Genomic DNA, 24,111 nt, shown 5'->3' with positions numbered 1-24,111 from the left:
GAGGCAAACTTGTTGAAGTATATGAGAATCTGAAAGGAAACAGTTCTAATAAACGGTCTTTGGCCTGAAATGTTCCATGGATGGAAAGTGCCCTTCAGAGTACTTCCCGCATGTTCTGTTTTCATTTAAGCATCTGAGGGGTTTGCCAGTGTGGATGTTGGGAGGTTGTTTCTGTCAATAAAATCATCTAGAACTAATGGGCGTAGTGCCAGGATTAGCGGGTCAGACATATGGACAAAGAACAATGTCTGTGCCAAACAAGACGCCAAGACCAACTCTTACTTTTGTGCTGAGGTCAAGGAATTTTTTCACTCAAAGAGTGTGAATCTTTGGAACACAATCTTTGGATTACAAGTGCTGATTCATAATCACAGATACGATTCATATATTTTTAGAATCCAAAGGAAGTGATAGGGGTAGGGATCTGATATAAAAATGGGGTTGCAGAAGTAGATCAATGATGGTCTTCTGGAAAAGCAGAGTAAGCTGGAAGGGTCACATGGCCAACACCCTGCTCCTACATAGAGCCATACAGTGTGGAAATAGGCTCTTTGGTCCATCTTGCCTGCATGCACCAACATGCCCCATCTACTCTAGTCCCACGTGCCTACCTCTGGGCCATATTCTTCTAAACCTAGTTCAAATGTCTTTTAAAAGTTGTGATAGAACCTACCTCAACTACCTCCTCTGGCAGCTCATTCCCACCACCCTTTGTATAAAAAAGTCACCCCTCAGGTTCCTTTAAATCACCACTCATCTTAAACCTATGTACTCTAGTTTATTATTCCCCTCATGATCTTGTACACCTCTATAAGATCATCCCTCAACATCCTGCGCTCCAAGGAATAAGGTTCTAGCCTGCTCAACTGCTATAGCTCAGGCCTTTGAGTCCTGGCAACATCCTCGTAAATCTTCTCTGAACCCTTTCCTGATTAACAACATATTTTTGATAACAGGGTGACCAGAACTGAACAATACTCCAAATGTGGCCTCGTACAATTGTAACATATCTTCCCAACTTCTAAACTCAATACTCTGACTGATGAAAGCCTTCTCACCCACTTTATCTACCTGTGACGCCACTTTCAAGGAACTATGTACCTGCACTCCTAGATGCCTCTGCTCTACAACACACCCCAGGGCCCTGTCATTCACTGTGAAGGACTTGTTATGGTTTGACTTCCCAAAATGCAACATCTTGTGTTCTTTGAATGAAGGTGCCTGCTTCTTCCTCAGCAGTATTGAACACCATTACAAAGAGATATGAAGAGAATTCTTCATGTAAAATATTTCCTTATTTCCCCAACCTTTCAGCAGCCTTTAACACAATTCACCAAACAATCTTTCTCTACCATTCTTTTGCTGTCGTAAACAATCGGATTGCCCTGGTTTGATTCCATTTAACCAGCCTGACCACAGTTAAATGTGTTTCTAGTAATGGCTTTCCACTTCGAACCAACACCTTCAGAGCATTCAAGAATCGATCCTAAAAGAGAAGGAAGGTTGGTGTAGAATTGCAGGGCAGGGAAACAGCAACTGCAAAGAGGGAACAATGGTGTGAATAGTTTTAAGGGAACAAGAGGAGACTCTCGTGCATTGTGAGCTTGGAAAAGGGCATCAGGATCAGTAAGGGAAAAGTAAGGTAAGTATGCGAGGGAAGGTGAAGGGCTGCTCTCAATTTCTGGTGATAAAGAAGTCCACGAACTTCTTCCAGGAGGAGCCAAAGATAAGCCACATAAGAAGACAGATTTTAAAGGGAAATGGCAAGGGATTTTTCTTCACATTCCAGAATGATCATGCAAAGTAGATTTGGCGGAGGAGAGCTGCTGCCAATAATACGTGATTGCTTCTAATGTCACCAGAATAGGATACCAGGATGACTAATATGGCAGGAAGCAGGGAGACTGAATTGCTGACTGTCTGGTGTGTAGCCCACTGCTATCAATTACTTTCCAGAATATTTCACAGATTTCATGAAGCTGCTCTTAATGTAAGATTCTTAAAGGCCTGTCCCACTTAGGCAATTTTTTAGGCGACTGCCGGCGACTGTCAAAGTCGTAGCAGATCGCCAAAATTTTCTTTTACCCAATGACAATGACCACGACAATGCCGAGTCAAGTCGAGATTACACCGTCTTCGGCAACATCGCAAAATTCCCACGCTGTCAATGCTTCTCCGGCATCCTAATTTTCACTGAAATCACTGACAAGTCGGTAAGTACTTGAGAGTTTTGAAATATAACATCTTGCCCGGGTTACTTGAAAACCAAGCTTCACGGTAACAAGGCATAAGCTGGATTGACGTCCAGTTTACTATTAGCATTATTAAGAAATTTAATTTAAAAAGTGGTTAAATGGATTTTTGTGATGAGTGTGGGGATTCTTTGAAAATGTACGGGAGATGCATATCTGGTGTCTGGGTTGCATATCTGGGTTGGGAGCCTACTTTAAATGTAATTGTTGATGGCCATAAACATTGCAAAAATTGCCACGCTTACCTGGCCTCTAATCTACCTGCCAAATGGCCTGACGGTAAATAGATTGGTTAAACACAAGTATTTTATGGTATCTTCAAATGACTTTTCTTAATTTAATATTACGTGCTTCTAAATGCATCTAAGACATCCTAGCAAACCTGGGGACAGCATGCGACAGCGCCCGCAATAAGCTACGATACCTGGCGACAAGCCAGCTGTCGCCGAGAAATTTCACTCCGGTTGATTTCTCAGCGACACGCTGAGATCCACTACGATTCTTGCAAGACTCCTCACGATCATGCCCGCGACACCCGGCGAACTGTCGGCGACAGCCTAGTTGCCGGCAGTCGCCTTAAAATCGCCTAAGTGGGACAGGCCCTTTAGTCAAGCTGTTAAATAATGCCGCAACTAAAAGAAGCCAAAACTCTGCCATAGGTTTATATAACAGATAACATATAAGACTGGCTATACCAAAATGTATCAGCTATATATCACTCAGTTGTAAAACAGTTCTACTGCTTTGAGTCTGAAGAACTGCCCCAACCAGAAACATCACCTATCCATGTTCTCCAGAGATGTTGCCTGACCCACTGGGTTACTCCAGCATTTTGTGACATTACAGTCAATTTCTTCCTTTGGCAAATCAAATTAATACCCACCTCCATTCAAACAGTCCTACTTGTTTAGTTATAATGAAATGGAACTCGCCAGTGTCAAGCCTACAGGATCTATATGCTTCCCGTACCATTCCAGATGTGAGTGTAATTGGGTAGCGTTTTACATTAGCACCTGCCTTTTTTAACTCTTGGGGCTTCCTCTTTGTCAACATAGATGAAATGATGCTGTGCAGCTTAATCTCAACTTCCAGTGAGTGTATATTCACAAAATAAAAATGATCATAAATCAGGATTAATTGATAGTAAGTGGTTTAATTTTGCTTGGTAGCACAGTCTAATAATATACTTGCACAAATCAGCAACAACATATGCTTACAACACAAAGTGCTTGAGTAACTCATTCGGTCAGGCAGCATCTCTGGAGGACATGGAAAGGTGACTTTTCCGGTTGGGATCCTTCCTTAGAATGATTGTAGTGGTAGGGGGGAGAAAGTAACTAATTATGTTTATGTAGTTTGAATATATTAAAACGGTCTAAGAAGCAAAGTGGCATCACTAAAATCATTCACTGAACTGCAGAGTAAAAGAATGTCAAATGATCACGAACTTGGTTCCAGAGAATGGCACAGTAGGCAGCATAGTGATGCAGTGTTAGAGTTGCTGCTTTACAGCGCCAGAGACCTAGGTTGATCATGACTATGGGTAATGTCGGTACGGAGTTTTCATGTTCTCCCTGCGACCGCATGGGTTTTCCCCAGGTGCTCCGGTTTCCTCCCACACTCCAAAGACATACAGATTGGTAGGTTAACTGGCTTTCGTCAAATGGTAAATTGTTCCTCGTGTGTAGGATAGAGCTGGTGTCTGGGATGATTGCTGGTCGGATTGGACTCGGTGGCCGATGGGCTTGTTTTTGAACTGTATCTCTAAAGTCTAAAGTCTAAAATCTAAAGTAAAGAACGGTATACAAGGAGTCATTTCAAGAATGAAAGGGAGGTATTAAGGTGGAGAAGCAAAACCAGAACTCATGCAACCTCAGGCACAGCCAGCAAATGTTCAATGTTTGGAAATGTGGACGTTTGAGAACCAGAGTTAGGCAGCAAAGGAGGGTGACGAGGCTGGAGGAGATAATACAATTTGAGAAGGGCAAATCATGAAAACAACTGAATACAATAATGATACATCTCAGTCTATCCATGGCAGACAAGAATGCTATATTTCAAATATGAGGGCACTCGCCATAGATCATGAAAGGTCAACAGGCTGAAACATTAACTCTGTTTCTCGGTTCACAGTTGCAACTCAACCGACTGTTTCTCCAGTATTTTCTGTTTATATTGTAATTGCAAGACAAGCTTTGTGAGAATATTAATCTGAATATTCTGAACCCGAATGTGGAATGTTCAGCCATGGTTTGCCTACAGTAAGCGTGCGGCCTGTTGTCCCATTGACGGTAATTTAATGAGAGAAGAAGGAGAGGTCGATGGAGGATGAGTGGGAAATAAAAATGGGATTAATTAATATCGGAGAAGATGCAGAGTGCTGGAGTAGCTCAGTGCATCTGTCAGCGGGCTCAGAAATGGAAAGGACTCGAATGCAGGCTCACTGAGAAGTGCTGAAGAAAACCCAAAATCCAAACTCGAATGGAACCGAAAGATATCGACCTGGAACCGACGGAACTCAGAACCGCTATCAAACAGACAGAATGCAGAACTACTCTCGAACCGACAGAATGCAGAACTGATTAGTCAGCACCCAATTGGTGATGGTTTCAGGTATTTAGACCAAGTGATAGATTAGGGGAGCAGATTAAATGCAGGTGTAACTCCTAATAGCTCAGGGGAAGAGTGTGGAAAGAGTCTCAAGTGTCTGGAGGCGTGGCAAGTGTGACAGGGTCAGGCAGCATCACAGGAGACCATCGATATGTGACCTTTTGGGTCTGGACCCTTCTTCAGATTGGTGAACTGCCCCAACCCAAAACATTGCCCATTCATGTTCTGCTGAGATGATGATCTACTCTAGCACTCTGTGTCTTCTTTTACGGGTAATTATAGACCAGTTAGTCTGACATCAGTGGTGGGGAAGATGCTGGAGTCAATTATAAAAGACGAAATTGCTGAGCATTTGGATAGCAGTAACGGGATCATTCCGAGTCAGCATGGATTTACGAAGGGGAAATCATGCTTGACAAATCTACTGGAATTTTTTGAGGATGTAACTAGGAAAATTGACAAGGGAGAGTCAGTGGATGTGGTGTACCTCGACTTTCAGAAAGCCTTCGACAAGGTCCCACATAGGAGATTAGTGGGCAAAATTAGGGCACATGGTATTGGGGGTAGGGTACTGACATGGATAGAAAATTGGTTGACAGACAGAAAGCAAAGAGTGGGGATAAATGGGTCCCTTTCGGAATGGCAGGCAGTGACCAGTGGGGTACCGCAAGGTTCGGTGCTGGGACCCCAGCTATTTACGATATACATTAATGACTTAGACGAAGGGATTAAAAGTACCATTAGCAAATTTGCAGATGATACTAAGTTGGGGGGTAGTGTGAATTGTGAGGAAGATGCAATAAGGCTGCAGGGTGACTTGGACAGGTTGTGTGAGTGGGCGGATACATGGCAGATGCAGTTTAATGTAGATAAGTGTGAGGTTATTCACTTTGGAAGTAAGAATAGAAAGGCAGATTATTATCTGAATGGTGTCAAGTTAGGAGGAGGGGGAGTTCAACGAGATCTGGGTGTCCTAGTGCATCAGTCAATGAAAGGAAGCATGCAGGTACAGCAGGCAGTGAAGAAAGCCAATGGAATGTTGGCCTTCGTAACAAGAGGAGTTGAGTATAGGAGCAAAGAGGTCCTTCTACAGTTGTACCGGGCCCTGGTGAGACCGCACCTGGAGTACTGTGTGCAGTTTTGGTCTCCAAATTTGAGGAAGGATATTCTTACTATGGAGGGCGTGCAGCGTAGGTTCACTAGGTTAATTCCCGGAATGGCGGGACTGTCGTATGTTGAAAGGCTGGAGCGATTGGGCTTGTATACACTGGAATTTAGAAGGATGAGGGGGGATCTTATTGAAACATATAAGATAATTAGGGGATTGGACACATTAGAGGCAGATAACATGTTCCCAATGTTGGGGGAGTCCAGAACAAGGGGCCACAGTTTAAGAATAAGGGGTAGGCCATTTAGAACGGAGATGAGGAAGAACATTTTCAGTCAGAGGGTGGTGAAGGTGTGTAATTCTCTGCCTCAGAAGGCAGTGGAGGCCAGTTCGTTGGATGCTTTCAAGAGAGAGCTGGATAGAGCTCTTAAGGATAGCGGAGTGAGGGGGTATGGGGAGAAGGCAGGAACGGGGTACTGATTGAGAGTGATCAGCCATGATCGCATTGAATGGCGGTGCTGGCTCGAAGGGCTGAATGGCCTACTCCTGCACCTATTGTCTATTGTCTATTGTCTATTGTCTATAAACCAGCATCTGCAGCTCCTTGTTTTGTAATTGATATTGGCATTGGTTTACTATTGTCACATGTCCTGAGATATAGTAAAAAACAGTTTTGTGTGCTATCCAGGCATACCATGGGTGAGTGCCAGGTGGTTTGTGGTCAGTCTGGACATGGTGGGCTGAAGGGCCTGATCCTGTGCTGTACCTCCTTCCCTGTGACTCTACAAGTGTTCTGCCTGGAAACTGTTGTGGCTGTGTGTACCAGGAATCCAGACCCAATGACTTGGACATTGCCCCGCAAGAAATTCAATGATTTTCATGAATTCATTTTAAATTATTTTACTGATGAGTCAATGTCAACATTTGAGTTTTCAAAGGTGCAACCCACCCTACTACGTACCTACATGAACTGCTCAACGGTCTGCTTCCCAAATCAAACCCACTGATAATCTCCCTCAGTCTGCATTCACAGCCAATATTTAAATGTTCCACATGATCCTCAGACACTTACCGCATCTACAGTTCCCAGACTCACATCTTGCAGCTTTCACACACTGTCGGCTTTTCAAACCAGCAGCCAAATGACAGGAATATGTTTCATGACACTGAACGATGCTCTCCTGCCGCTCTTTGCAGGAGACCCATGTAGAAACGGCAGTGGCTACCCAGCAGGGCACAAGCAGGGTCGCATCACTTTGCTCCCATGGCAGATGATAATCCAAGCCAAATACTTTAATGTTATTCTGTGCTTTGAAAAAATGCCTTAGAAACCTTGATGGTAATGGGTTCCCACTGACTTAATATTCAAATGTCAAAGTGTTTTGTAGAAACCCAATGTCCATCTTTGCTAGAGGAAACATGCATAGCTGGAAATTGCTTTATACTGATATATATTAAAACCTTCTCATCTCTACGTTATCCAGATTTATTTGGCTGCTATTTTTCCCTACCTTGTTACCTTACCCCACATATTGGTATCAACAGATTTCATGTCACTGCGAGTAGCATCTGTGTTACAAGCCCTGAAAGCAGTAGGATATCTAAAATAGACCCAGCATAGCTTCTCCGGTGAGATAGAATACTGTTCATTACTTTACAATATGAGGCAGCAGGTAATGTTTCAGTTAGCCAACTCAATTAGAATTAATATCAATGCAAATCAGTCCTGGTATTAAGGTAAAACAGCATCCAAAACAGAATTATGAATTCTGCATGCTATAAGATAGGTACAATATGCTGTACATATCCATCACTGATGCTACAAACGCACAGGGCCTCAATGTTTTTTAGACAATATCTCACCATACTCCTGTTCGGGAAACCTTTTAGAATGTCCTACATCACAAAAGATGCTCCATAAGTGGACGTTTTCTTGTATGTTATAGAAGCATCACAGATCAACTCATCACATGATTCTTAGATTATTGAATATTTGTATTTTATATCTTTCAGCTGTTATTTTTCCACATGGATCTTTTAAATTATTGAATAAAACCTTTTTTTTTTCCTTAGCAGCCACACTGGACCTATTATTTAACCAATGTCTGGAATCTTTGTTGCTTTTTTTTCCTTTTTTGTTATATCAGCAGAAAGGTTGAGAAAATGTATGAGCAGCCAACAGCCAAAGATTTTCTGTCAAAGTGCAGAGGAGGAATTTGGGAGCTTTGACTTTAATACTACCTGGTGTTTTATACTGTTCGACGAATAATATTACTGAGTCATTGGCACATTATTGAACTACAGTAACAATAGCTGCAAAATGCCTCCTTGTTTCTTGCAATAATGTTGGGAAGACTTCCTAAGCAACAAAAAGACCATGCTTAATTTTCAATTTTCTGGATGTTTGGAATGATCTGGAAAATTCTGACCAAATATGAAAGAACTTCCACAGAACTTAAAACCATCTGAACTGAGGATAATACTTCTGTCCATTCTCATCACCACTGCAATCTATTTGTTATCGACCTCCTTCTTCTGCTAATTATTTATAGAATTCTCAACCAACTATATAATAATATGCAAACCTCTTGACTTCTAATTTAAGGTATATCTTTTCAGAATTCTTAGACTTCAGAATTTGATTTTCTTATCCATCCCAGAATAAGAGAGAAGATTGTAAATCGAGTGAACAGTTAGAAACTTATCTTTTAACAAAAGTAGTGATCTGTATGGGGGAATAGTTCAATTTAGTTTAGAGATACAGCATGGAAACAGGCCCTTCGTTCCACCGAGTCCACGATGACCAGCGATTCCCGTACATTCGCACTATCCAAATACCAAGAACAATTTACTATTTTTACCGAAGCTAATTCAACCTACAAACCTGTAGGTCTTTGAGTGTGGGAGGAAACCGGAGCACCCGGAGAAAACCGATGTGGTCATGAGGAGAACGTACAAACAGCACCCGTTGTCAGAATCAAACCTGGGTCTCTGGCACTGGAAGGCAGCAACTCTACCGCTGCGCCACCATGCTGCCCCAATATATAAGATAAATAATGATCAAATAAATGTAATCTGAATATAAATTGTTCTTTATATTGCTATAAACATGAATGCATTTGTTATTTAATTGCTTCAAATACAAATGCACTTACTACTATTTTGCAGTAAACATCAGAACATTTTTGTTATTAATATTGGTCTGCATTATTACAAACTGATTTACTTAGTTGCTGATATTTACCTTTCTACATCCTTCAGGGCAAATTTGAGAGTACAGCTTTTTCTTTCTTTATTTTACTTGAACTTCCAATTTAATCTCCCCGGCTTTACAGTCTCAGTTTCTGAGGCCATCTGAAGTTTGTATTCCCAAGGTATTGTTATTTTTGGCATTACCTCTTCTTTTACACAATTTTCTACGCTTGTGATCATGTGAGATTATGCCAGGGACTTGTCAAGACAACGAGTTACAAAAACAATAGAAAAAAATCTTAAACAGTAGCATTGACTCATTTGAATAGGCACTTAGTGGTAATCTCTTGCTAGGAAACATGAGGTCATGGTTGGGTATCACAGTCTTACTTCAAATTGTATAAGGTAACACGTTGCATTCAAGACTTTCAGTGCAGACACATAGAATTAATGCCGTCCACTACATCTGAACTGGTTGGTTTTCTATTAATGCATTGAAACCATTCACTGCTAATGAAAGTTCCCACACTAAGGTTCTTGTGCTTCGAATTTGTAGAACAATGTTTATTTTGATTACTGTGCATTGTCTCAACATGGCCAATTATAGAATGGATTGAGGAGGAAGGGCAATTTGTTCACCTCGGCAGAAAACGTATTTCTTTGACTTGATGACACCATAATTTTACAGTCGATGAATAACAATAGCGTTGTTGGTTGCTCTGTGATGGTGACAGCCACGTGAGGGACGAGTCGAGGAAGATTTTTTTTCTGTTTGTTATTTCTCACAAAATCAGAAAGGTATGTTTTTAAAAAAACATTTACTTTTTTGAGTTACTGAAAAATAAAAATCTTTTGTCTGAGAGGCAATCTTAAAACTCGGCATTGTTAAGAACTGTGCTGGGACTCGTCAAAAAGACAATTGCAAATTTAACAAGCATCGGCAAATTGAACATATCTTCTGAGGTGCAGAAAACGTAACACAATTCATATTTTTTGCAAACCTCTTGTAACAAGTTACCTTTCTTTCACCTGTGAGGAGAGACATTTTCCACACAAAACAGCCAAAATTGTTAAATATTGACATTACAATACCAGAATCCTCCATAAATCAGTTCCTCTAAATTTGGTTCATGAAAATTGACAGAATAAATTAAATTAACAAAATATTTACATAGCAATACCACTGGAAGTTTAATTGGCCATATTGCACTGGACTCGTGTTGAAAGTCATACTTGAAATAGGAAGAAACCTTTAAGAAACCTTCGACCTTAAACCATTTAAGGAACCTTATGCCATGCTGATTCCAGGTGATTTAAAATTAAACCTGGGTTAAAAAAATATGAATGATTCATTTATATCTCCAATTGCAGATAATTAAATAGCTTTGCCGGTATGTTAATGAGTCCCTGCATAATTTTCCTCTTGTTAAAATAATAAGAAAAGGTCTTATCTTGATGACTTTCATCGGACACCAGATAGCAAGTGTACTTACGGGAGGTCCTGTAAAGCAAAAGACAAAAAGCATCTTTAGTCAGGAGAACAGCAACAATTTAAATATCATTTCAAAAGTAGAAGGCTCAGAGACAAAAGAAAAGCTGCAAACTTCCATATTTTGTTCATTACCAAAACATTCGGTGGTGTTCCTTACCACCGGCATAATTTGAATTCAGCTCTCTACTGTGGAGCCCAGTAGGTCCAAATAAGAATGAATTACTCCAAAAAATGGTTATAATGTTTTACAAAGCCATTCTCCTATTTATATGAGGCTATAACCTAAGAAATTACAATTGTTAATATTTATGAACAAACATGTGTTGAAATGATGCTCATGAAAACCATTACTAAACATGGACATTGACTCAATTACTTTAAATACATTAATGCTTCCACTAAAATAGGTCATCATATTTTTTGGAATATTTTGAATTTTTTGAAAAAACATTTTTTATATCGTTATTCCTGGTGAGCATTTGACAAAAAACATACTTTTCCACAAAAATAGATTGTAATTTTCCTAATACACACACAAGTGCAGGAAGTACTTTATCTCATTATTTCAAATGGAAGAGATTCCTACACATTTTCAATTATCAGTAAGTGTTTGTGTGAGTTTCTGAAATAATAAGCAAGTGTCAGGGATGATTTTTCACCTACAATAGGGAAGTGGGAAATTAGTGTTCCCTGCAAATAATAAATCTACTCTGTTGCCAACACTGCTGTTTTCACCTCCTTTTTAAGTCAGCAGGAGGAACATCAGCAAAGTGAAATAATAAAATCCATCACATTGGTTTTGAATTAGGCATCAAATGGAGGCAGACTGCAGCTGGGAGGAGATGTGTCACCACAGTCTGCTAAATCTGCTTATATTCACAATGCAGACTGCAACTCATCCCTTCCCACCCAAACCACACCCTCCCCAAGTACTTTCATTTCTGGTCTGAATTCGGTGGAGTCCTGGGTCATTTTTTACTAGATTAAATTCAGGAATACAATGATAAATAAATCACAATAACCCTTCAATATTTTCTTTTACGAAATACAAAGTGTTGGAGAATCGCAGCATCTATGGGGAGATGAACAGACAATGTTTCAGGATGGGACGCTTTTTAAGATTGAACAGTCTGAATCAGCCTGAAGAAGGATTTTGGACCTGAAACGTTGCTTGTCCATTCCCTCTACAGATGCTGTCCGACCCACTGAGTAACTCCAGCATTTTGCGTTTTCCCCAAGATTCCAACATCTACAGTTCCTTGTGTCTCTGTCAACATTTTCATTTATATTTCTTGCTGGAAGTAGGTTGCTTGAGTGTGCGTTTAGGACTTTATTTCTAATTTTCACAAGATATCTCATTGTACCATCTTCTTTAATTGCCACTCCAACAACCTATTTCAAATGACAAATTTATGTTGATTCATTTGTTTCTCTCCATGACTTGAATTATAACTTTGTTTCCATCTCAAGATTTGGCTGCACTTCAAGTTTCATTGCTTTCTGAGTATTCTGCAAATCTGGAAACTCAATAGGAGTATAAACCTCTTGTTGAATGTAGGATTGTCGTATGGTTTAGCAAAAAGTTTTCTCACTGATGTCTCATTGCTAAACATAAGCACCCCTAAAAATATAATGAATTCTCTAATGTTTTTTTGATAATTTTACTCGTCTCTCGGGCATACCATTTGACATTGGATGATGTGATTAAAAATCTGTATGTTTAATACTAAACTATTTCACATATGGAAATAAATAAAACTTGTCCCCCTTATCTGAGAGAGATTTTCTAATGACCATGAAATGGGAAAATGCATCTTAATTCTTTGCTGTAAAACTGCTCCCAGCGTGTTTCGAGTATAAAGATGTTATCATTTCCCACCTCACAGTGATCAAACTCCACTCTTTCAAAATGTCTCATTAAACATTTCCAACCCTGAAAAGGTGTACCCACATTCATTGTGTAATCTTGACAGAAAGTAAACTTGCCTACAGGTTCTTCAAAATATCTATTTAATCTTCCAAAAAACAATCCTGTGGCTATTGTATTCTTGTTCACAATATCAGGATGTCCACTGTGAATTTCTTCTAAAAATTAATCTTCTCAATTTATTTGTTACAACACTCCATTGTTGATAATGGCTTCCAATCCATAATTCAAAGCGTTACACCCAAATTCCAACTTCCGTGCTGAAGTGAACTACAAAGATTTACTTCCCACACTCTTCGTACATAATTTTTGCATGGCGTTTGCTGTTCTGCAGACTAACTTGATTTATCTCCTTTCATTGGTAACTCACATTGTGTCAGTTGCACTAGAGCTAGTCAGTAGTTGCAAGATCTAGACAAAAATCTTTGACAATACATCAGCCTCAATAGGATCTAAGATAGACACAAAGTGCTGGAGTAACTCAGCGGGTCAGGCAACATCTCTGGAGAAAAAGGATGCGTGATGTTTCGAGTTGTGAAGGGTCCTGACCCGAAACATCATGCATCCTTTTTCTCCAGGGATGCTGCCTGACCCGCTGAGTTACTCCTGCACTTTGTGTCTATCTTTGGTATAAACCAGCATCTGCAGTTCCTTTCTAACTCAATAGGTTCTAAATTTGGCAACATTTGCCTTCATGATTGCTTCCACTTGTTATTTGTTTGATTGCTACTGTATGTATTTACATCTACTTTAAGCCCCAAATTAACTATGTGTAGCCACCTGAATACTCAATATTTAAGGATTTTCTTCTTTCTTACTTGTGACTATTAGTACCTATACAGGCAAGCTGATCACCCCTTTCCCATCTAGTATCAATTTCCAGAGCTAATCTTTGTTCATAAATGTCAGTGAATGAGTACAATTAGCTGTGGAAGCTGAAGGTCCATCTGCTGTCAGATAGCTGAAAGTTTTTGATACCTCAACTGAATAAATATTCAAGATTGCCGCACTCTTGAATAATAAAAACAAGAAATGCTCAAGATGCATCAGGGGAAAGAGAAACGGAGTTAATGTTTCAAAACTGTGACCATTTGACAGGACTCAACCTGAAACAAAACTCTGTTTCTCATTCTACAAGCACTGTCCTATCCACTGAGTGTGTCCAGCTTTCCCTGCTTCTTGACCTCAGTTTTGTTTTGATTTTCATTCATTGTGCTCTCCATTAGTGGTACTTGGCTGAACTTATTCAAGTACGTATATCTTACCCATGACTCAGCAATCTGCCATGTCAATGCACGGACCATTTAAAGATCCTTTTGTCTTGAAGTTGTTCTGGTTCCTGCCATTGCCACTGATGTTATAAGCATTATGTAAGTCCACTTCTCAATTGTTCACATATTGAGCAGGTATAATAGCTCAGTGGCTTCTTGGTCTGGAAATCTTTCCTCTGAAGAAATCACCACATAATTTCCTTTGATTCACCATCTTGGCTTTAGACTTACATTTTATTTCCTGGGTGTTAAAGTATTCATCTGCAGTTTTTTGATTTTCATTTTAGTGTTTCTAATTCACATGCATGTGATGCTTTGCTTCTGTTACTGCCATAAAAGTAATTTGAGTTTATCTCACCCATGTTTTTTTTAAATTCTACTTTGTTACTCTGTCCTAGGTTATCATTAGAGTCATACAGCACAGAAACAGGCCTTTCAGCCCAGCTTGCCCATGCCGACCAAGGTACCCCATCTACTACATGCCTGTGTTTGGCCCATATCCTTCTAAACTTTTTCTATCCATTTATCCGCCCAAATGTCTTTTAAATGTTGTTATAGTTTCCCCCTTAATTATTTCCTCTGGAAGTTTGTTCTGTGTGAAAAAGTTGCCCCTCAGTTTCCTATTCAATCTTTCCACTCTCACCTTAAACCTCTGGTTCTTGATTCTCCTACTCTGGATAAAAGATTTTGTGCATTCACCCTGTCTATTCCTCTCATGATCTTATACACCTCTATAAGATCACCTGTCATCCTCCTACATCCCAAGAAATACAGTCCTAGCCAGCCCAACCTCTCCCTTTAGCTCAGGCCCTCAAGTCCTGGCAATATCCTTATAAGTTCTGTGACTATAAACTGGTTAAATTTGTAGTTGCATTTGAACAAATTTCCTGAGCATTGACTCTCAAGATGGAGGTCACACAATTTTCCAGAGGCAACACAATTTTCCATGCAAGTTCAAAGGTGAGATTTGGTGTGTTTAATAACTTTGACTGAATCAATTGGACCACAAAACAAACTAATCACACAGTATGTAGTCTAAGAAGGCACCCAGATTGCAGTCCTGATGCAGGGCTTCAATGGGGTGATGTGCAGAATTACAGACTTTCAAATTTATAATCTGCACAATTTCTGGTCATTTTTTAATGTTGGGAAACAAAAGATTTGTGAATGCACTACACATTCGAGAACCCATTACCTTTAGGGTAATGACTCTTTGGCTCCTGTTTATGCAGGCATGTTTGAATATAATCAATTTCCACTGGGTTATTTTTCTGTAAGAAAAAACCTCCATGTGTTCCATGTATGATTTAAAAGGCCAGTCTGAAGAAGGGCCCTGACCCGAAAGGTCACCCATCCTTTTTCTCCAGAGATGCTGCCTGACCTGCGGAGTTACTCCAGCACTGTCTCTCTCTAAAAGGCCAGTACCCCTGATCATGGAGATACAGTGAGCAATTAGACATGTGACCAGGCATATTTGACCTCTGACCCTAAACAAACATTGTCAGCATAACATATAAAAATTTCACTTGATAAACTTTGACATATATAAGTCATATATACAGTACAAAACAATATACCTGTAATGCTTTCAGAATGAGGAGATGTATTCAACAAATTTTCACATTTTTGGTCACACACGTGACTAAGAATGACCCAATTTGAATTTCACTCTACCTTAATTGGTACATGTGACAATAAACTGACCTTGTATCATAGATATGGCATAATTTCTGCACCCACCTCTAATCTAACACTGTATAAATAGTCATTTTTCAATTAGACTTCCTGATTATCTTTTCTATCACTACATGAACCTGTGTATTCTCTTTCCATCACCGTGTTTCTAGCTTTTGGATCTACTTTGGTGGGCATTTACGCAAAGTTATCATCACACCATGAAAGCTGAAAGACAAAGGTGCCAGGGAGTGGATGGTTAAATATCAGGTAGTTTCCAATAAAAATACTGAGTACTCAATCAGAACAGAGTTCCAGAATTACTGAATCTAATGATGTTATTACAGCTGATTTAAAGAAAAGCACGATGAAGAAATGTCTGCTCTATCCTACATTTGTCTTTTGTCTGCATCAAGTCCAACATGCAAATTTCTCAATCATTTTTCCAGCTGTTGCGCGAGAGAAAAGAAGTGTTTGTTTTAAAGGCCACGACTAACATTCAATGCTTCAGGTCAAGCAGTGAACTCTAGATTCTCCCAGTGTTGGCTCAGCTACTCTCGACTGGACTGAGGTAACACAAGAGCCACATTTTCCTCTTTTCGAGGAAAAAAAATCCTGTTTCTCCTCACAATTTACGAGACGTTAATGAAACTGAAGGATTGAAAATGTGAAATCTCTGCAAATGAGATTAGAAAGACAAAAACCATGGTTACAAAATTGACTAATGTCCAGAAAGCAGCGAATAATGGTGAACAGATGTTTTCAGACTGGAAGGAAGTGTGAGGTAGTGTGGTCAGTGATCCGTATTACAACCATCGCTCTCTGTTGGTATATAGCAATGAATTAGTCAATCGTGGATGAGTGAATGATTTCAAAGTTTGCAGATGAGGCAAAACGTTGAAAAAAATGATAAACTTTGAGGATGCAGATGCTGGAATTTGGAACAAAAATCAAGTTACATAAGAGAACTCAGCATGTCAGTCAGCATCTAGTGAGGGAAAGAGGTAGGCGACAGACTCTGAATGTAGAGGTGTGGAAACCGAGCCTCAGGAATAATAGTTTTACTGTTGTACCATCTCCACTTTATGACCTCCATCTTGATGCGGGGTCTCGAACCAAAACACTGACTATCCTTTTTCATCAACAGAGACTGTCTGACCTGTTGCAACTTGTTTTTTGAATGAGAAGAAAAGAAGCAGACTTCAGTTGAGCATTGTCTGGACTGTGAAACGGGTAAGCATGTAACAGTAGAAATGTTAGCACGGAGTGTACAAGAGATAATTTGGAAGAATAAGGAGAGACATCATCATGTCTAAGGTACACCAGAAGGGTCAGGTACAGAGAGCTTTATGAAGTTAAAGTACACAAAGCTAAAAAGGCAAATTCTGAAGGGAACTGATCGGGGACTTGTTATCGGAACTGAAAGAATAATCCATGTAACAGAGAAGTTGGGGAGGGGCGGCACAGTAGCACAGCAGTAGAGTTGCTACCTTACAGTGCCAGAGACCCGGGTTCAACCCTGACTATGGGTGCTGTCTGTACGGAGTTTGTACACTCTCCAAGTGACCATGTGGGTTTCCTCTAGGTACTCCGGTTTCCACCCACACTCCAAAGACAACAGGTTTGTAAATTAATTGGCTTAAGTAAAAGTTGTAAATTATCCCTAGTGTGCAGGATAGTGCTAGTGTATGGGGTATCACAAAATGCTGGAGTAACTCAGCAGGTCAGGCAGCATCTAGGAGAGAGGGAATGGGTGACTTTTTGGGTCGAGACCCTTCCTCATTCTGTAGTGTATGGGATGATCGCTGGTCAGCGTGGACTCAGTGGGCCAAAGGACCTGTTTCCACTCTGTATCTCTAAAGTCTTAAGTCTAATGGTGGGGGAAGCTTTAGTCTTGAGCTTGCAATTTTGCTGCACCTCATCTGCAAGTGGGGAAAGGCAAGGGTGGAACAAAGGGAAATTCTCAGATAGGGTGAAATAATGCGGCTGTCAAAGGACAGTTCGGTTCATAGAAATAGAGAAACATAGAAAATAGGTGCAGGAGGAGGCCATTCGGCCCTTCGAGCCAGCACCGCTATTCATTGTGATCATGGCTGATTGTTCCCAATCAATAACCCGTGCCTGTCTTCTCTCCATATCCCTTGATTCCACTAGCCCCTAGAGCTCTATCTAACTCTCTCTTAAATCCATCCAGTGATTTGGCTTCCACTGCCCTCTGTGGCAGAGAATTCCACAAATTCACAACTCTCTGGGTGAAAAAGTTCATTCTCACCTCAGTTTTAAATGGCCTCCCCTTTATTCTAAGACTGTGGCCCTTGGTTCTGGACTCGCCCAACATTGGGAACATTTTTCCTGCATCTAGCTTGTCCAGTCCTTTTATAATTTTATATGTTTCTATAAGATCCCCTCTCATCCTTCTAAACTCCAGTGAATACAACCCTAGTCTTTTCAATCTTTCCTCATATGTCAGTCCCACCATCCCAGGGATCAATCTCGTGAACCTACGCTGCATTGCCTCAATTACAAGGATGTCCTTCCTCAAATTAGAACTAAGCTGTACACAATACTCCAGATGTGGTCTTACCAGGGCCCTATACAACTGCAGAAGAACCTCTTTACTCCTGTACTGAAATCTTCTTGTTATGAAGGCCAACATTCCATTAGCTTTCTTCACTGCCTGCTGTACCTGCACGCCAACTTTCAGTGACTGGTGTACAAGGACACCCAGGTCTCGCTGCACCTCCCCCTTACCTAACCTAACTCCATTCCTTCTCTCCCGAGATGCTGCCTGACCTGCTGAGTTACTCCAGCATTTTGTGAATAAATCGATTTGTACCAGCATCTGCAGTTATTTTCTTATATCCATTGAGATAATAATCTGCCTCCTTGTTTCTGCCACCAAAGTGGATAACCTCATTATACTGCATCTGCCACTCATCTGCCCACTCACTCAACCTGTTCAGGTCACCCTGCAACCCTGCAACCTCCTAACATCCTCTTCACAGTTTACACTGCCACCCAGCTTTGTGTCATCTGCAAACTTGCTAGTGTTGCTTCTAATTCCCTCTTCCAAATCATTAATGTATATGGTAAACAGTTGCGGCCCCAACACCGAGCCTTGCGGCACTCCACTCGCCACTGCCTTTCCCTGTATAATGTGTTGCTTAGGTTGTAACCTCTGTGTGATAAAGTATAATCAGGCTGCATGGCGACAGCACAAATTATACAAATGAAAGGAAAAGAAAAAGAAAGAATGCCAGACAAAAATGACCAGTTCTGAGACAAAAGGGTGAATTATCTAAAGTTGGAGAATTTGGTGCCGCTAAATAATGATCCTTTTGAATTGTTGAAAGGGTGGGGATGAGAGTTCACTTTGTTCTACCCATGGTCCTCTTCCATCTTTGCTGCTATCTAGAATAACTTGTTTCCCAGTTCTGATGAAGGGTCCCAGACTTGAAAAGTTAACTGTTGCTCTGACCCATCCTCTTGAGTAGTGTCCTCTGTTTTACGCTGAGGGCGTGCAGCGTAGGTTTACTAGGTTAATTCCCAGAATGGCGGGACTGTCATATGTTGAAAGACTGGAGCGACTAGGCTTGTATACACTGGAATTTAGAAGGATGAGAGGGGATCTTATCGAAATGTATAAGATTATTAAGGGGTTGGACACGTTAGAGGCAGGAAACATGTTCCCAATGTTGGGGGAGTATAGAACCAGGGGCCACTGTTTAAGAATAAGGGGTAGGCCATTTAGAACGGAAATGTGGAAAATCTTTTTCAGTCAGAGAGTTGTGAATCTGTGGAATTCTCTGCCTCAGAAGGCAGTTGAGGCCAATTCTCTGAATGCATTCAAGAGAGAGCTAGATAGAGCTCTTAAGGATAGCGGAGTCAGGGGGTATGGGGAGAAGGCAGGAACGGGGTACTGATTGAGAATGATCAGCCATGATCACATTCAATGGCGGTGCTGGCTCGAAGGGCCGAATGGCCTACTCATGCACCTATTGTCTATTGTCTATTGTTTTGATTTCAGATTTTCAGCATCTGCAGTTTGTTTGATTGCCATTTTTTTGTGTTTGCTTTCACAGAAAAATAATAGAGCTTGTGTTTAACTTTAGGATCTTTAAGCAATGATATCAAACCTGCGGTGGTGTTTTTTCCTCCTTAACTTGAAATAGAACAAATCTAAAGAAATGCAAAAAAGTTTTTGATCTGTGTTATTTTCTAATGCAGATAACAGCCAATTACACATTTTGGTGTTGAAACTCAATAGCAAGTACCAGACAGTTGACCTGAATATTCTGTTTCCCTGCTAGACATATCCAAATTGAGGCCAGGCCAACAATAATTGAAAGTGCTTTTGTTCAGAAGCAGCGATTTAACCCTCAAGGTAGCGAATGTGCTTGACTTCATCTTGATGGCAAAATTTGATTTATTTTTAACCTTGGCACGGTGGCACAGTGGTAGAGTTGCTGCCTTACAGCGCTTGCAAGACCCGGGTTCGATCCCAACAGATGCTGTCTGTACAGAGTTTGTACGTTTTCCCCATGACCGCGTGGGTTTTCTCCGAGACCTTTGGTTTCCTCCCACACTCCAAAGACGTACAGGATGTAGGTTAATTGGCTTGGGTTTGTACACTTGGTATAAGTGTAAATTGTCCCTATTGTGTGTAGAATAGTGGTAATGTGCGGGGATCGCTGGTCGGTGTGGACTCGGTGGGCTGATGGGCTTGTTTCAGTGCTGCATCTCTAAACCAAACTAAACTTACCCTCTTACTTCTTGTTGCTCAAGGCGGGGGACGGGAAGAGGCGCAGTCACCTGACCCCTCGGAACTCACCTTTCATCACTACAAGGCAGTATGCCTTTCAATTTCAGCTTATAAAAACACTCCTCATTAAACCTTACACTCTGTGAGGTGGCATCTGCACATTTTTTCAATTACTTTCGTTTTCAAGGCACTATAGCTGTTGTCCCTGCTGGACATTATCAAAGTGCCGCAAATGGGAACTAATATTTCAAGCTTATTGACAGAGGGAGAGAGGGCTCCAGCTTTTTATCATATTTTATGGTTTACCTTAGCTCCAGGAGAGAGAAATTGAAATGCTACTTCAACATTTCTGGCGGCATTGGGAATGAGCCTTTGATATTGTCTGGAATTTTCTTTTAGAGGAGTGCACTAAGCCCCACATGGAGTTTGGACTAAGTTGTAGTCTGACAGCAGCAGTGAGGCCAGGTTAGTGAAAGTCTGCATTGCTCACACTGCCTTGCAAATAGAGTCATAGAGACATATAGTCATATAGCATGGAAACAGGCTTTTGGCCTACCTTTCCCATGCTGACCAAGGCGCCCCATCTACACTAGTTCCACCTGCTCCCAATTGCCCCATATCCTTCCAACCCTTCATATCCATGTACCTGTCTAATTGTCTTTTAAATGCTGTGACAGTACCTGCTCCCTCTGGTAGATTGACACAAAATGCTGGAGTAACTCAGTGGGTCAGGCAGCATCTCTGGAGAAAAGGACATTTTGGGTCGAGACCCTTCTTCACACTCGTCTGGCAGCTCATTCCAAACATTCACCACCCTTTGTGTGAAAATGTTTCTCCTCAAGGTTGTTTTTTTCTCCTCACTATAAATCTTTCCCCTCTCACCTTATGAGAACAAGAATCAAAAACTATTTTTGCCTGAAGCCTTTTATGTGGAAGAACCAGGTGAGGGTCAAACCCACCCAAAAACTAGGGTTGGGACTCTGGTGCACTATTGACCTGCAGATATCCAGAGTAAAGCACACTATCTTCAAGCTGCCAGCTAATCGTGATAGTAACATCCACCCAGCAGTAACCATGTTGCTCATTGGCCACAGATGAAGCATCCAGCAGCACCATCTAGCACCAGCTAATGCCCGCTGGCACTGCTTGGTCGTACATGCACCTGTTGGAGGGAAGCAACCTGGGGCTGGAGCAGGTGATGCAGGCTTTCCACAGTGTGGGAGCTTGCACATTACAAAGTATGAGTCTTCCAGGATTGTTGTTTCTAATAAGACAAGGGGCTGCTAAAGCTGTGTGTCTGTGAAATACAGAGGAGTCAGCCAGGAATTTAACCCTGCGGCCTTCATCCTGGATGGCCGTATTCAAAGGGCATCAATCGCTCTATTATAGATAAGGAAGCTTGTTTTTCAGCAGTGTATTCTATATTCTGTTCTGTAAGAATGTTAGTTGAATATCTTTCGGCTGCTAGTCATTTTCAGTCTTCAGTCCTTTAGTTACAGTTCCATAGTTTCTTTATTTTGTTAGTTCAGGTTCAGTTTTTTAGTTAAGGTCTGCGGATATTTTAATGCTTGGCTTTGGTGTCATATAACCATTGTGTTCGAATAAAAGTTTTAAAATGCATCTATGGAACTCGGCAAATTATTGAAAATTCAGTGACCCTACAAAGTGAGGCTGGACAATCCATCATGGGAGAGAGTGAATGCTACTGGATGCATTCGAGGGCAAGGAAGCAGAGGAAGCAAAGGGTCCTTTATTCACAAACCAATGTACTCCAAATAAATCTCAGAAGGCAGTGTGAGCAAATGATCCTGGACATCAACACCTGGAATCAAGCCCCAAGATCAGGAACCAATGTTGTATAAGGGCACCTTGACACAAGTACTAAACATCGTATCCTACCATCTGCAATACTGGCCTCAACAAGTTGATATTTCCATTTATTTACCAACAATTATAATTATAGACAATAGACAATAGACAATAGGTGCAGGAGGAGGCCATTCGGCCCTTCGAACCAGCACCGCCATTCAATGTGATCATGGCTGATCATTCTCAATCAATACCCCGTTCCTGCCTTCTCCCCATACCCCCTGACTCCGCTATCCTCAAGAGCTCTATCCAGCTCTCTCTTGAATGCATTCAGAGAATAATTAATCAGAACCTGCACACTAACATGTTCTTGAAGCAAAACAACTACAGATGCCTGGAAATCTAAAATGGAAGTAGAAATACTCTGCAGGTCAGGCAGCATCCATTGAAAATAAAGTTAATGGTTTAGGCCAACGAGCTTTCATCAGAGCTAGTAAGAATTCAAAACACTGTGATGGTCAATATTACCTCTTCCATTCTGTCCACCATTGCCATGGATGATCATATTCAAAGGATTCTTTGAACCCTTGAAAGGATCAAATGATCTGCTTCGCAGAAGTCCAGAAACATGTGCTTTCAATGACAGTGCCAGTAGATCCATGAAACCAGAACCTACTCTCCTCTTTGCGAGTAGTTCTGGTGACTGTTCTATAGGATGTGGTTGCCCTAAAGAAGCTGTAAACCAGATTCACCGAGATATTGCCTGGGATTAAGCATTTCAATTATGACAAGAGACTGCATCAGGCTGGTTTGTTTTTTCTTAGTGTGAAGGAAAAGTGAAGAGAATCTGGTAACGGCTTACAAAATTATGAGCAGCCTGGGTAGAATAGAAAGGGAGAAATACTTCCCCACAGCCGTGTGGTTTAAAACAGAGGGCATAATTTTAGGCTTTGGCGTTGTAAGGCAACAACTCTATCGTTGCGCCACCGCGCCGCCTAGGTTCAGGGTGAGGAGTGGGAGGTTTGTTTGGATCTGAGGAAGAGTTTCTTTCACCCAGAGGATGCTGGATGCCTGAGAGGTCTGTGGTGACAGATACTCTCACAACAATTAGCAAGTACCGTGAAGAGCACTTGAATCATCAAGGCATAGATGGCTCCTGCAACCTCCAGGAGCATTTGCAACCTTTTACCTGAGAGTCAGCAGCTGTGCACCAGTCATGCTGTGCTCCTGGGGGTGAACCACATGGGAATGCACGGACAAGCCAAAACCCAGGGAAGGATGACAATAGGCCTCCAAGACTGGGCAGCATGCTGACACAGTGGTTAACGCTACTGTGCAACAAGACTTGGGCTGTAATCCTAACATTGAAGCCATTTAATTAACATGATTTGCTTTGCATTGTCATACATCCTCCAGTGCATGCTTTGAGTTTGCTCCATTGTAACAATTCCAGCAACCTGGGTTCAATCCTAACTTTAGGTGCCATCTGTATGTTGTTTGCACAGTCTCCCAGTTACTGTTCTCCCCTGGGTGCTCCAGCTTCCTCAAACATCCCAAAGACGGGGTGGTTAATAGGTTCATTTGGTACTGTAGATCACTCCTAGTTTAGGTGAGTGGAAGGAGAATCCCGGGGAGTTGATGGGCTTATGAGAGAGAATAGATAACAGGAAAATAACAGGAGGAATAGGACTCGATAGGTTAGATTGTCTATTCCTTGCGAAATATGAAAAGTTTGGTCATCGGTGGTCTAAAAGATGCAAATGCAGAATGTCCCTGTCTTGGGCTGCCTCTGCTCCATTTGTAAATATACACAAAATGCTGGAGTAATTCTACAGGTCAGGCAGCATCTTTGGAGAAAAGGAATAGGTGGCGCTTTGGGTTGAGACCCTTCTTCAGACTTCTTCAGGGGAGAGCGAAACTAAAGGTATGAAAAGATGCAAATCAAATCCGAGCCGGCACCGATAGCCAAGGAGCCCACAATGGTCCATTGTTAGCTGTCGTGGAGGTGATAACA

General features: G+C 41.2%; 1 protein-coding gene across 1 annotated transcript in view; it reads right to left on the bottom strand.

Moving 5' to 3' along the window:
* col25a1 (collagen type XXV alpha 1 chain) overlaps nucleotides 1-22,758 on the bottom strand; it is a 231,415-nt gene extending 208,657 nt beyond the window's left edge. Inside the window, exon 1 of the mRNA XM_078396380.1 lies at nucleotides 22,626-22,758. Coding sequence (XP_078252506.1) covers nucleotides 22,626-22,758 — 133 coding nt within the window. The remainder of the gene's footprint in view (nucleotides 1-22,625) is intronic.
* Nucleotides 22,759-24,111: the final 1,353 nt, after the last annotated feature.

The sequence above is a fragment of the Rhinoraja longicauda genome, chromosome 1 (genome assembly GCF_053455715.1).
Source record: "Rhinoraja longicauda isolate Sanriku21f chromosome 1, sRhiLon1.1, whole genome shotgun sequence".
Classification (NCBI taxonomy): Eukaryota; Metazoa; Chordata; class Chondrichthyes; order Rajiformes; family Arhynchobatidae; genus Rhinoraja; species Rhinoraja longicauda.
This window is presented reverse-complemented; position numbering and strand designations above follow the sequence as displayed.